Source organism: Epargyreus clarus, unplaced genomic scaffold (genome assembly GCF_041222505.1).
Source record: "Epargyreus clarus isolate Ecla_fem2 unplaced genomic scaffold, WU_Ecla_fem_2.2 ptg000004l, whole genome shotgun sequence".
NCBI classification, from domain to species: Eukaryota; Metazoa; Arthropoda; class Insecta; order Lepidoptera; family Hesperiidae; genus Epargyreus; species Epargyreus clarus.
Window position 1 is genome coordinate 7,631,758 of NW_027332212.1, and position 14,080 is coordinate 7,645,837.

Consider the following 14,080-nt stretch of genomic DNA (forward strand, 5'->3'; position numbering starts at 1 on the left):
AAGCACGGAGTGCGTTCCCAAAGTCTACAGTCTAGTCTAGTCTAGTTCACACAGATACACACAGATATAATTTACATAGAATGTGTCTGCTATTTATTTTGTAACAATTGATATTTTCTAAGTGCATTATTTTTATTTTCACAATACCAAAGTTCTTTCTCGTTATGAGTAAATAATATATGTAGCACCCAAATATTCAAAGTTTGTTTAAATCTTAACTCAAATAATTAATTATTAAAATGTTTTTGACGAGGAGTCCTATTAATTCGTAACTTATATCTTGTATAGTTTTGTTTTCTATTCAGATTAACAGTTGCGTTGATAGGAACATTAATATTTCCTGTATTTCTTTGTCTGGCTATCCAAGAGTTACCAATGAAACGAATTGTAAAGAAAAATATAAGCTCAACAAAACTAAGCAAGCTTGCTCCGACGAATAGCCCGGCGGTGCTTCCGATGGATACTGAAATACAATATTTATAGGTTCTACATTTTAAAATAAATTAATTGAACCATTTCCTAATTATAGCTTAGTGTTAAATTAGTAGCATTTTGGAATCTTGCTGTTGTTGTTGTTCAGAATTTGAAGCCGTGACGGATTGTCTACTTTATAGGTACGACAAAAAAATTGTAAGTGTCTGTTAAGTATTACAAAATAAAAAATAACTTTATACTTACCAACTAAGTCAAGGTTGCTTCTGACTACTTTTCGTTTAAATCTTTCCGTTGGTAAATAGGCGAGTACAATTTCTACGAATGTTCTCTTTTTCTTTCCACGAATTCTGAAATGATGAATGTAAACTTTACTGTAGATGTCATAAAGTTTTGCACTTCTAGATATAATTTTTGATTTGATGATTTATTATGACGACGTTCTAGTCTGCAGTTATTCTATAAGTAAAGTAACTATCATGTATGCAGTCAATCTCATGATGAGGCTGCCGTCCATGGGCTGTAACCAGCACTATGCGGAACAGGAGATTTATTTGAAGTCGATCTTAGATGCGTCGCTGGTGCTGAGATCAGAGATGGTGGCTTCATAATAAAGTTCTAAGATAGTACATGATCGCTATAAAAGGTGATTTCATTGGCGACATAATACGATAACGTAATATTGCTTACGGTGTGACGTCATCTTTGATGACCGTGATCTCAGTTTCGTCACAGGATTGCAGGCAATCGCACGACAGTCCGGACCGAGTGGCCCATTTCGGTTTCAGCGCTGTTAACTGACTCGCATGTGTTTGCAAGCACCAAATTCCACTGAGGTTGCATCGTTCCTGCTCAGCTAAAATTATTCCAGTAAATAATTTGAATGTTCAGTTTACATTAAGGCCGATCTGCCGCATTTGTTTTGGAAAAAAACAATAAAACTTCAAAAACCTATCATAAAACTGCTTTAGATTTCTCTACCTGTTTAAATTGACATTTTCTTGTTAAATCTCAAATAAATGTTTATAAAATGCAAAATAAAATAATTTTTTTTTGAACTTTCCGAAAAATCTTACGAGTATCCAACATAAAGTGATCATTGCAATTGCACATTCGTTTCTGTGCCATTTTCCTGCAGCGTACTGTACAAGCACTGTACGAGTATTGCGGGTAGAGACCATCCTCGTTTTCGGAATGGAAGCGACAAGCTCGTTGCTTTGGCGTTGTTTCTGCTGTAAGTGGGTCGTTCTCAATGTTTCTTACTACCACTTGACGACTGAAAATAAAAGAAAATTTATAAGTCGTAGAAAGGTTCTTAATAACGTACTATTTAATAAATCAATTATTTTAAGAAGAGGTACGTAGTATTTTAAGTAGAGGTAGAGAGAGACGTAGGTGGTACTACGAATAGTTTCTTATTATACCTACTAGAGGCATTATTATTTGTCAATCCATTTCATTGGATGATATCATGCCCTCATCTCCTCATTATAATGAAAATTGTTGATTAGTAGATGCGATATTAATATTTAGTTAAGGCGACAGTGTATAAGACCAAGCAAATTAGCTTGATTTCGATAACGATATACTCGTAGGTACATAATAGCGAGCTTTTGCTTACCGGTACACGTTTCCAGGAATGATTTTTAGAGTGGATGACTGTAGCGTTGTGATACTAGGAACTTCGTCCTCCCCTAGGGTGTATACCTGCCCAAAGAAGTTATAAGTCGATTATACCATTAGTATATATACTACGCTTTATGTAATATTGATTACTTACCATACTATGTATTAATACTTCGAATTTCATAATTCCTCGTTTTTGTTCTTTATTGCAATGCATAGGATAAGGTTTAGGATTTCTGGAGAAAAAAATTAAATGTATATTATGAGAAGTTCATGTCTTCTATGTAGAGTCCTTATTTAACTTCATAATCAAATTACATTTTATTGGCACTTACGTGGTCTGAATGGAGTTGATGATGAAGCAGCGTCCCATATCAGTGTCTATCGGTTGAAAGTAATCACAGCAATTAAAGGCTTGGTCATTGTATGAGCAGTTGACCAATATCTGATGACACTCGCCCCGGATTAGTTTCGCATAGTAACTGTAGTTGGACATGGGGCACAGGTGGTCTGGATGTTTCGGTTGTCCACAAGTTTGTATCAGACGGTACGCTACGCCACGGAAGTATGCAATATCTTTCAAAGCATCTTCAAGATCTGTGAGATGGTCTGGTGGCCAGATTCTGTAAGACTCGTAATAGTTTTATGATTTAAATGGTATGTCATTACATTGAATATTGTTTAAAAATAAGTACAAAATGTTGCGAACTTTGTTTTCGTGCAAATTTGTAGACAAAAGATTTAATTGATGACGGTATCTTAAATATTCGGACCACGGAAAATTAAAAAAAATTGGCGTCGATTAAATACGTGGCATATCTCTAAATATGTTTTTTTATATAATTACTTACGTATCAGATACATTGTATATTTTGTTGGTGTTTCCTGTTTCACACACTGCTACAGTTGGCATTTTGGTGTCCCAGTCTGTGTAAATTGTTTCTACGCCGAAACTGATGGGGTTGTTGACGAAGGCATCCCATGCTGCGATTATTAGCAGCGCCGAGCCATACCATGATAATATAACCAGGATCACCCAAAATAATCTTTGAAGCACAAAATTAGATACATTTTGTTTTTAACTGTTTCATTTTCGTAACTGTCTCATTACTGTGAGGCATATATCCTTTTTCATAAAGTGAAGGGTTTAGACTATAATACAACATTAGGGCTTATGTATATCGTGGGGATATACTATTTTATTATGTTCAATATTCTCATTTTAAAATGGAATTCTCTATACATCTTACCGTTCAGACCAATGTTTAGTATCATCTGCTATGAAGCGGACTCCAGCGAACGAACAATTCGCACAATATTCCTTTATATGACATCTTAAGGACGGCAAAGACATTGTTCAGCTCATTTAATTCGTACTGCGTGTAAAGCTTTCCAACTTTCAAATGGAATTAGACATTTTCATATTCCATTTAAAATCCATTTTCATAGCGAGATTAACATTTTTATTGAATCGTTATTAATGTAAAAAGTGTATTAATAACATTAAAAATATAAGTGTTAATGTTCGTCTGTTTGTTTTTCTTCTATCGTTTGAAGAATATAAAATCTTTACAAAAACAGTACAGTAGATAGGTACCAAGATAATTACTCCAGTAAGTGCAATAAATCAATACTCTAATGTTGGAACAATGCCATATTAAAGCTTCGGTATTTTTTCTTCTCAGTTTATAGGTAGTTGACGATACTGTAACGTCATTTGTACACCACTATTACAAGCAGAGCTACGGGTGAAGTCACAGACCTATGGTAAAGTTGTTTATAAACAACTAACTAAATTATTGTAAATTTTTAATTAGGCACTTAACATGGAGTTGCGTAAGTTCGTGATCATAAAGCACATTGTACAAGTACATGTAGTATAATGGTGAAGGTTACGTACTAATTATGTGCATGCAAGATCTGATAGCTCTGTTTGCTTGACTATTAACAGAGGTTCTGTTTATTTTGGTTTTTGGAATTTGTACTAACAACTGTATGAGTGACCACTTCTTGTATAAAGCCGCAATATTTTTCAAGGAACAAATTGTGATATTTCTTTGTTGTTTTTCGAATGCTAATCCTTATTAAGTAGACAAAGTTCAAGATTCTTCTTGACGCGTCAGTTTTTACATATGGTTAGATCGTATGTTCCTAAACTTCTTGTGAGACTTTTTGCTAGAACCTTTGTTTGGGTGTGTGCCAAGCTCATTTTGTATTTTCTAAATTGGTCACCATCAAATGTGTTTTTTGTAAATTTATCATTGATTCTACATGGTCAGCGACCCTTGTGGGTTTATATAGATTATTTTGGTTATCATTAGGTTAGATGGATAGACTACCTACACAATATTACTCGTATGTAGAACCATTTACCTATAACTTAAAATGTCACTTAAGAATGGTTAGAATTGATGGCGTAACTTAATTTACCAGGTGAGCTGTATTTATCCCAGACTGTTCAAATGTACCTACTTCATTTAAATGTACTTTTGTACCTACTCAATATTAGATGTGAAATATCTACTCGTTTTATTAGATCTAAAATAAGCAGTAGTAGATATTTAATATAATACCTACTGCTTAATTTATATCAATGGTCATAAATAATGAAATACAATATGTATTAAGATTTTTATTTACAAAAATATACAATGACTCAGTGCTTAGTGACTGCTAAGTTTACAAGTATAAAATATTCTTACATTTCTTATCGTATAGATATTTTTGGAACTAAAAGCTTTTACCTAACCTACAATATTTCTCATGTCTACTTATAACAACTAAGAGTTCTGTATTATGTATATTTTGTATTGGAATACTACAGAATAAATATTGGTCTGTACTGCGATGTCTGTCAGTATCGTGGAACTGCACCTACTCCATATTTATTTCTTATTTAAGAAAGAAGATAGAAATACGGTCCAAATTATTTTAAATGTTGAAAGCATAAAGCTTTGAGTACATCAGTAGTATGTATCTAATGATAATTACAGGCGTGGCTTCTCTTTCATATAATTAAGGAAGTCATTTTAGGACACACTTCATTCTCGATACACTATCTCTTGTATAGTCCGTGTAAAACTGCTAGCCCGCTCTGAATATAGAAATGAATCGCGTCGCCATAGCAAATTGTATGACTACACCTGCTCGCAACAACTTCAGAGCGGACTAGCATTTTGGCGCGAACTATACTAACAAATTATTTGAATATATCACACCTCAGGCCTTACTAAATAATGCAATAATCTATAGGTATTGCAACAAGTCAGGGCCAGTTAGGAACGGTGAGTCGAAATTTTGTTGGGTTTGAATGAAATTATGATGGTGTGAATGAGCTGGTGTTGGATGGGATGCTGCCTGGTGTCGAGAATGGCGGCCGATGAAGCCAGCGTGCGTCAGTATGTTGTATATCTCTCTACGAGGCACTGAATCTGCTTCTCTTTGGAATACCTGAAATGGAGAGTGGTAAGTTCTTTACACGATGAATTTAATTTTTTGAAGGTGTGTGTTCTACTTTGTGGTTCGAATTTGGAGCCAAACTTATTTCTGCCTAATAACTTAATAGTTGTTTAGCGCTGCCGTGGTCCTCCTTGAAGGGCGTGGTAAGGGAGGCATACTTTTCCGATGCGCTCGAGCTTAATTCTCAGGGGTAGCGGCGCATCTGTCACCGACCGCGACTGCGTATGAATATCTAATTGTATCTGGGCTTGGTTACAGATATACGTGGGCGGCAGTAGCCACTTACCATCAGGTGGACTGCATGCTCGTCTTCTACTCCTATATTATAAAAAAAAATCGCCATACCCCCATTTTTTATATAAAAAGATCTACGTACAGGTTTCTCTCCTTGGTGCAGAACGCTGGTGAGTGTGAGAATCTCCCGCAAGTGTGGGTTCCGTAGCGCTGGCTTCCTCAACTGTGGTGGCAACTGTTCTTCCTCGAGTCGCACAGCCACCACCGCCGGGTGTGGTGGGGGAAGGCAGTATGCTATGTGTGTGCTCACAGCCAGGAACAGGAGAGCTGACTTCATTGTGGCTGATGCTGAAATCATAATAATTGGGGTTTATTTGGGTAAAAGTACACGCTACGGACTACAATTACTACAGAGAATATACTACTAATAGGTATACGTGGAATAACGCGGTCTCCGCCGGTTGGAGACCCCCGCTTAATATATATGAAATGTTTGTTTAGATTTTTTTAGGCTGGATGGGTGTCTACTTATCTTTGTATCTGTGACACCCATGATGTAAGGCATCCTACTTAGGGACTATGAGTGCAGAAAGCGTATGATAAAAATTTGATGTTCGTCTATATTTTCGTTATTTCATGTTTTACGTAGGTATTGTACAACATAAGTACTTATTGATAACTAGTTTTTGCCCGCGGCTTCGCCCGCGTTTAAAAGTAAATAATATGACATATAATCGATTATGATATGAACATAATCGATTTTTTAGGTCCAAAAGATCGATTCCTCGATTAATCGATCTTAGATTGCCATCCCCAGTTCCCGTGGGATTTCCGGGATAAAAACTATCCTATGTCCTTTCTCGGATCTCAGACTATCTTTGTACAAAATTTCACTAAAATCGGTTCAGTGGTTTAGGCGTGAAGAAGAGACAACCAGACAGACAGACAGACAGACAGACAGAGTTACTTTCGGATTTATAATATTAGTAAGGATTTATATTGTTTATGATTTGAGTGAATTATGTAGCGGCTGTTGTAAAAATATTATCTATAGGCACGAGATCTAAAAGGAATGTTAACCTTTTCTTATAATGATCATGTGAAGGAGCCTTGAGATGTTAGTGTAACCTACATTGTTTAGGCTATCAAGGTTAGAACAGACAACTTATTTTTATTTTAAGTAACAAAACAAGAAAAATACATGGATCTTTTGTATTAGATGCGTATGAGAGATTGATAAATCTGAACAATGATATATGAATAGTATACAATAAATAAATGATAATGAATGATTCATAGACACAATAATATATGAATGATTTGTATGTACTACACGTGTATCTATAGTCTCAATAAATATTACAATGCTGTAAATTAAAAGTTTGATTTGCTATTATAATGATTACGAGATAAAAGTTTCAAAACGAGAATTAGAAGAGTAATTCGATTTTTAATACATCAACGTCATAACCCATTATTGACCCACTGCAGAAAATGCACTCTTCTCAGAGTTAAGGCTAGTTTGGGCAGTCCACTAATCTGCCCAAGTGTGAATTGGCAGAGTTCTCACATCTTTGATATTTTTGGAACACACTCAGGCATGTTCACCGTTTAAGGATATAGTCATTGACATCTAATACTTCTTAAAGTCGGATTGAGATTTAAATCTTAACTGTTAGACGCCGAAACTACAAGGCTATCATTGCTTTGACCTCAACATAAATATACTTATGTAGTTACCACATCTATATCTACAAGCTACGTTACGGTGTCGAGCTTGCGTGCAAGTATGCACTCTGTATTTAACGTAAGTTTAGTCAATTGCGCATGACGCACTCACGAGGAAGATGATTTATGAATGAGGAAGAATTATTAGAAGTATGTCACGGTCAAACTAGAGGTAGTATGTATATTTTGCGTATATGTATATGAAGCACGAAAAAAGCGTTTCAAACTGTGTATCGACGTGACTACATCTTCTGCAATTGCATTTGGCCATTCACCTTGAAAATCTTATATTTGGATAACTACAAAGTTGGGTATACCAACCACCAAATAAGTACCGTGGTGCTGGAGTATAAAACCCCAATTCTAAGCCGAATGAAAACTAAAAGATACTGCTTTAGAACAGATTGGTGATAAACTATCACCTACCCACTGGTTTTAAAAGTACCAATAATAAATCATATGAAAAATATGAAAATGCTGACGAACTTTGGTATTGACTGTCACTAGACACCCTAAGTACGAAAATAATACAATATTACCAGCGTTACAAACCTCCAAAGTACAGTAAAGCTTTTGAAAGTTTGCCGCTACCTGTCACCCGTTAAAACATACGCATTCCTACGTGTATAGACCATGAAACTTTAGAGATGAAACCCGATGCCGTAACGTGTCACTAACAATGTAATACAATGCTTTCAAGGTCGACGTAGACAAACAAACTTACTTTCAAAACTACGAGTTGGTCAATGCTCGAGTCTCTTCCACATCCAATCACGATTGTTTCAACAAAGACTTCGCGATACTTACTATACTGATAATTTTCATCATCATCATCATCAATCCATTACTTCACATTCTCAGTGAGAAGGATCAGGCCATAGTCCACCGCGCTGGCCAAGTGCGTATTGGTAGACTTCACATACCTTCGAGATTTCTTTTTTTTATAAATCTCTTAGGTATGCCGGTTTCCTCACGATGTTTTCCTTCACCGTTTAGCAAGTGATAATTTTTTTCTAATATGCACATAACTTTGAAAAAAATCAGAGGTGCGTGCCTGGGATTTGAACCTCGGACCCCTCGATCGAGAGGCCGAGTTTCTTAACCACTAGGCTATCACTGCTTTTATCGCTGATGATTTTATGAACATATAATTCACCTGATGGTGTGCCCAATGCCTGCAATGGTCTGCCTATATAATCAAATAGAATAAGTGTCCTATCTGAGGTCGGCCACAGAGGCTTTGTTACTCCTAAAGACTACGTTGGAACGCCTCGTAAAAATGTCTCTACTTTGCTATACATTTCAAACTAGAACACAGCAGTATTAACACTGTTGTTATAAGGCAGACATAGGTGTGGCGATGGCGCCTCCGGAATCATCATTTATGTTTTGATGTGTAAATTTTATCGCGAATGAAATACGAAACATTCTAGTTCACTGACGAAAGTCATCGGGATTAACGATGTTTAGTGACATTTTTACATCTGGCTGTTGTATAACAGATTGCATTAGTCTAATTGGTTTTGTATGCAAAATACGAGTAACTTACCAAATGAAATGTATGTGTGTCAAGGTGTGTCTAGCAGTGAGACAAATTTGGCGGTAACCGGTTAATTTGCATAATTTCATCGGTCGATGACATATAATAATTCTATTTTCCTTTTTATTGATATGATCTAAATTCTTGGATTAAATTATTGATTATTATTAAATAAGTAAGTATACTCGTTTTGAAATAGTTTTAGTATTCGTAAAAAATGAGTGGGTACGCTAAGGGATTATTAGTCAAGACGTGTTTATGATGCTTTCAACCGCATTAAGATTTTTCCTGTATCGTGAACCTGTTGGATACACACAAAGACGAGTGTCGAGTACACAAAGACGCCGACTGAGAAAGGAATCCTACTTAATCTATTAGATATCTGTCTAGCCGGGGGTCGAACCTGGAAGTCACTGCGTGTCAGACCGGTATGGTGACCGCTCCGCCTGCTCCGCCTTTTTGCTTAAAGCAATTTTTTCATCGTTCTTAAGAGGTCTTTTCGTACAACATAAGTTGTGTGTTACTCTATTTTGTAACATAGTGAAACTATGTTCCTGCTAAACAATTTTGTATTATTTTCTGCAAGTTAATAAAGCTTTAATAATGAATTAACGGTATAATTTAATATAATTAAAGAGCGACACAATAAAATGATTAGATATCCTATCTCAATGAACAATGTAGAGCATACGAATAATGTAAGCATGATAACAACAAACATAAGGAGGCATTTATTTATCTATGACATGTCTTAAAAGTCGACTCAAAATTTAATTGTTTTATAATATTTTAGAATTACCTTAAATCCTTCAAACTGAAGATTTATTCTTCCTTCGGAATGACTGGGAAACTAATTAAATTTACACAAGTCACACAAACACTGAATATTTCACTTGGTTTAATTTAAAAAAAACTATAAAATATTTTAAATTCGAAGGTAGGTTCACGTCAGACAGGTACGTTCGAAGGATGGTTGGGTTCTGAAGATCATAGCGACCGCAAGAGAGCGGCGTGCCACCACCACGAAAGAACCAGTGTCAAACGCTTCCCCTTGTTAGCTTATTGTAACACAAGTCTCCACGCCTGGCTCCACTTGCGTCTTCTTTTTAAAGATCTTGAATTTAAACACTAGTAGCTATATATCAGTATAGGTATATCTATCGCTACATTTTTACTCCTTTATGGAACTTCCCTTATGATCGAACGATTAAAACGGTTCAATTATTTGCAATACAGCTTACAGACGACACAGTGTGTCTACACTACATAGACAGTTATAAAAAGAAAATATTAAAACACAAGTTATTATTTCAGTAGCATAATCATAAGTACCTTTAAAAGTTTAAAAAATCACACTGATTTTGAAAGCCACAGATAGACAATTCAATTTTATTAATTTATAATATAGGGTTATATTACTTGTGTAATCAATTACTCGGTACGGTACTGGTTTAATATGTTTTTGATTGCAGAAATTCTGTTATTCGATTCATTTTTAGAAGCGCTTGCTTACAACATGTTACATTATTATTTGTCGCTATTGAACAATTTAATGATTGGAGTTGGTTATATTAGTTAGTTATATTACAACAAAAGTAAGTTACGCGTACGTCGATTGGAGATATTATGGAGATATTGAATAACGCTGTATAATTTTATAAAGTCCTGAAAACTATTTAAAGTCGAAAAACCCCGACTTGAATTGAATAATTGGTCTTTTGTTCGTGAGATAATACTTATGCGTAACAAAAAAAATGAAAGATTTAGAATTTTGGTATTTTTTATGTACTGAAAGTGGCTAATGAGCTTGAGTTTAACCTAAAATTGACGGGTTACTGCCGACCATTGGTATATACCTTAGTAGGACCCTTAGAGTTTCATCTGCAGACGATCGCAGGTGCCTTTTTTTTAACACGCTTTTATTAGCTTGGGTTGTATGTTTGTATGTATGTATGTACGTAACAGTAACGGAATCTTTAAGTCCGATTTCTATCCACTTTGAACGTTCAGTTTAATTCAAAATTTTGAAGAATTATCAAAAACCGATGACAATATACGAATTTAATAATTTTGTACCATTGTCCTTATCAATATCCTCACGATTAACGATTTTCGAGGCGAGAGAAAGCGCCTTATGGAGCGTTCAGGCAAAGTTACTAGATTGATTTTTAGCTTTGGAAAATAATAATGTTATTTCAATATAACTCAAATGTACTGAAACATATCTATAATGCCATCTTGTAGAATGATTTTTAGGATTCCGTACTCAAAGGATAAAACGAAACCCTCCGCTGTCTGTTCGTGAGTCACAGGGCTTTATCTCTTAAACCGTAATAGATAGACACTTGATTTTTTTACAGACGATGCATAATGATGGTCGCTATAACAACAAATACTTAAAATAATAAAATAAATATAGTTCAAAAAACTAAAAAACACGCTTTTTTGATAAAATCAACTAAAAAGTAGAAAATAATTTTCAATCTAGGAACTCAGTTAAGGAACAGTAAATTGTATAATTGTGGAAAAAGTGTGGGGTGCTTTTCGAAACTTGATAAGTGGAGCACTCCACGCTTTTTTTACAGTTATACAATTTACTGTTCCTTAACTGATTCCTAGATTGAAAATTATTTTCTACTTTTTAGTTGATTTTATCATAAAAGCGTGTTTTTTAGTTTTTTGAACTATATTTATTTTATCATAATCACGATAAGTTCTTGTACCTTGCAAAAAGCCTTCAATCTAAATGCAGCCTATGAGAGAGGTACGCTTTGGACTTGCCTTTGTTATGGGATTGGTCTACGTTCAGCAATGGGAAAGTTATATGTTATATAATATAATATGTTATTGTATTATTTAGCATTCCTGATAGAAATGCAATGAAATATATTTTTTAGCTGAACGTAAAACTATTCTAATAAACCTATTACCGACAGTCGACACGTGTTTACCTAATGACTTATCTTCGTGTTGAGCTTTGGTAGCTTTCGTGATAAATAAAATACTGCCCGTATTGACCTTTACACGTTATAAATACATATTGAACAGGGGAATGATTTTATAGTCCGAGAATTTAAAAAAAAATACATTTTTAAGAACATATTTAGACAATCTGTAACAATATTTATTTCAAAAAAGTTAACACAAAAAGTCTTCTTTCTATCTTTTTATGTACATGGCAAATTTTAATTTCACTTGTAAGTATGTGGAAATTGTATTTATATGGCATTCTCAGTTACGAAAAAAACGAGAGTAAATTATAGTGAACTGACATTATCAAAAGCAGTTAACGAATACATAAAGTATAATAAATATCGAAACAACTGGACTTTCGTCAGGAACCTGATTTATTGTAGTTATGAAGCACTCATCTGAATTCTAAGTATAGCACACTGATCGATGACATAATTAATCAGAATACATAATGTATACTATGTGTACCTGATAACGTTGTTAGTTTCTACGGAAAAGACCAACTAACTCAACTGAGCCTTACTTACTGGGTCCTTATAGTTAGCAATCAGGCATACATTTTGATTTGGAGTAAAGAAATGTCCACTCGTCCATCGATGGTACAATTGGTCATTTAACTTCGATCATCAGTCGCTACTACATCCAATAGATCGATTACATCAATCGACGATAGAATGAACCAGGCGTAAAGGATAATTTGAATTTGTATCTATTTTTGTAATTGTAAAGTTAATCATATTTCTATTAGATGCAAACAAGCTTGCAGTCCAAGCTTGTTTGCATCTTCAATTTGTAAAATGTAGTTCAATAGACATTATTATTAATTTTCATTTGTAAACCAAAATATTTTATACAAATTATGCAAATCTTTCTCATTTACATCCTAAAAGTAACGTCGTATCATAAATTCGTTTGGGAATTTCTATACTCAGATCATATTGCATAAATGCACGTGACTAGCAGTTGTAGAAACAGAGAAAGGTTGCCGATTAGTTTTAGGTAGGGGCTTAGGTAGGGGTTTGATGTTTCTTAGCTCACAATGTGTTAGATGCACTAAGAACACGCTGCACTGAACTCTGTCCTAATATTTGCGGCAATACTTGTATGCTAGGAAACTGTGAGATACTGTGAATGTTAGAATAAGTTTAGTGATATTTATACCATGAGATGTACTACGTCAAGGTTTATTTTTGTATAGATAACTGATTTTAAACTTTACCATTTTTTACAACAAAATACCAAGGAGCTAGATGCAAAAATGGATTCAACCTATAAAAATAATCTTGACTTCCGTTATGAAGAAAAAAGTTTTTTGAATTTCCGTAATAGTGTAGTGTGTAAAATATACGCTCTCAGACTTCCTTGCTGTCTGTGAGATTGGAAATAACCAAGGGCCAAAGCTTCTTAACATACGGAAGGCTGGATGCCCGTCTATATCTATCGTGCAAAAAAATTACTTGCTCTACATGTAAGTGCAGATTGCATTTAACACGTAATAGTCGCTTTAATACTTCTCGTACTACGAGGTGTCTGCGACACATATTATGTCATTGCACCAATTGTATTTGTAGAAACTGGCACAACAAGTCATACTTGATTTAATATGGAACGCTAAAGGCAGATAGAATATAACAAGATAAGTTTCATATTCATATATCATTTCAACTCATATTGTACTTGTTGTGACATAAAAAACACATTGTTAGAAAACACGAGTTCTTCATAAAGTTACTAAAACAGTGTGAAGACTGAGGAATATTGAGTAATCTTTTTTAATTTTGGTTGAAGAGTGGACACCCTGTTGGCAATAGTGGTATAGTAATTAGGTCAGTAAGCAGCTTAATGACGGACTTTGCGTAAATAAATATTAAACAAAGCAGTTTATAGCTATGATAGTTTTGTTATGGATAATTTTCAACCAGGCACATTGACCAACGTTCGTTATTCATTATATTTAATAGCAGTTGCTATAAAAATATTGCTTCAGCCGAAGTTGTATTTGAGTTTAGCGTTTAATAGGTATAAACATTAATGTGGGAAGTTCTAAAACGGCCATACAGTGAAGCAACAAGTTTTGCAACATGTTTT

The 14,080-nt window shown here is 34.6% G+C and overlaps 2 protein-coding genes across 2 annotated transcripts; both read right to left on the reverse strand.

Moving 5' to 3' along the window:
* Nucleotides 1-61: 61 nt before the first annotated feature.
* Nucleotides 62-3,521, reverse strand: LOC140757182 (sodium channel protein Nach). The gene is made up of 9 exons (XM_073092720.1): nt 3,309-3,521; nt 2,910-3,104; nt 2,394-2,681; nt 2,213-2,294; nt 2,054-2,139; nt 1,509-1,708; nt 1,123-1,288; nt 679-782; nt 62-463 (listed from the first exon to the last, which is right to left on the reverse strand). Exons 1-9 carry the CDS (start codon nt 3,410-3,412, stop codon nt 228-230), a joined length of 1,461 nt encoding a protein of 486 aa, XP_072948821.1. The 5' UTR covers nt 3,413-3,521; the 3' UTR covers nt 62-227.
* Nucleotides 3,522-4,678: 1,157 nt separating this feature from the next.
* Nucleotides 4,679-10,016, reverse strand: LOC140757412 (uncharacterized). The gene is made up of 3 exons (XM_073093102.1): nt 9,819-10,016; nt 5,894-6,099; nt 4,679-5,508 (listed from the first exon to the last, which is right to left on the reverse strand). The coding sequence occupies exons 2-3, from the start codon at nt 6,086-6,088 to the stop codon at nt 5,305-5,307; spliced, it is 399 nt and encodes a 132-aa protein (XP_072949203.1). The 5' UTR covers nt 6,089-6,099; nt 9,819-10,016; the 3' UTR covers nt 4,679-5,304.
* Nucleotides 10,017-14,080: the final 4,064 nt, after the last annotated feature.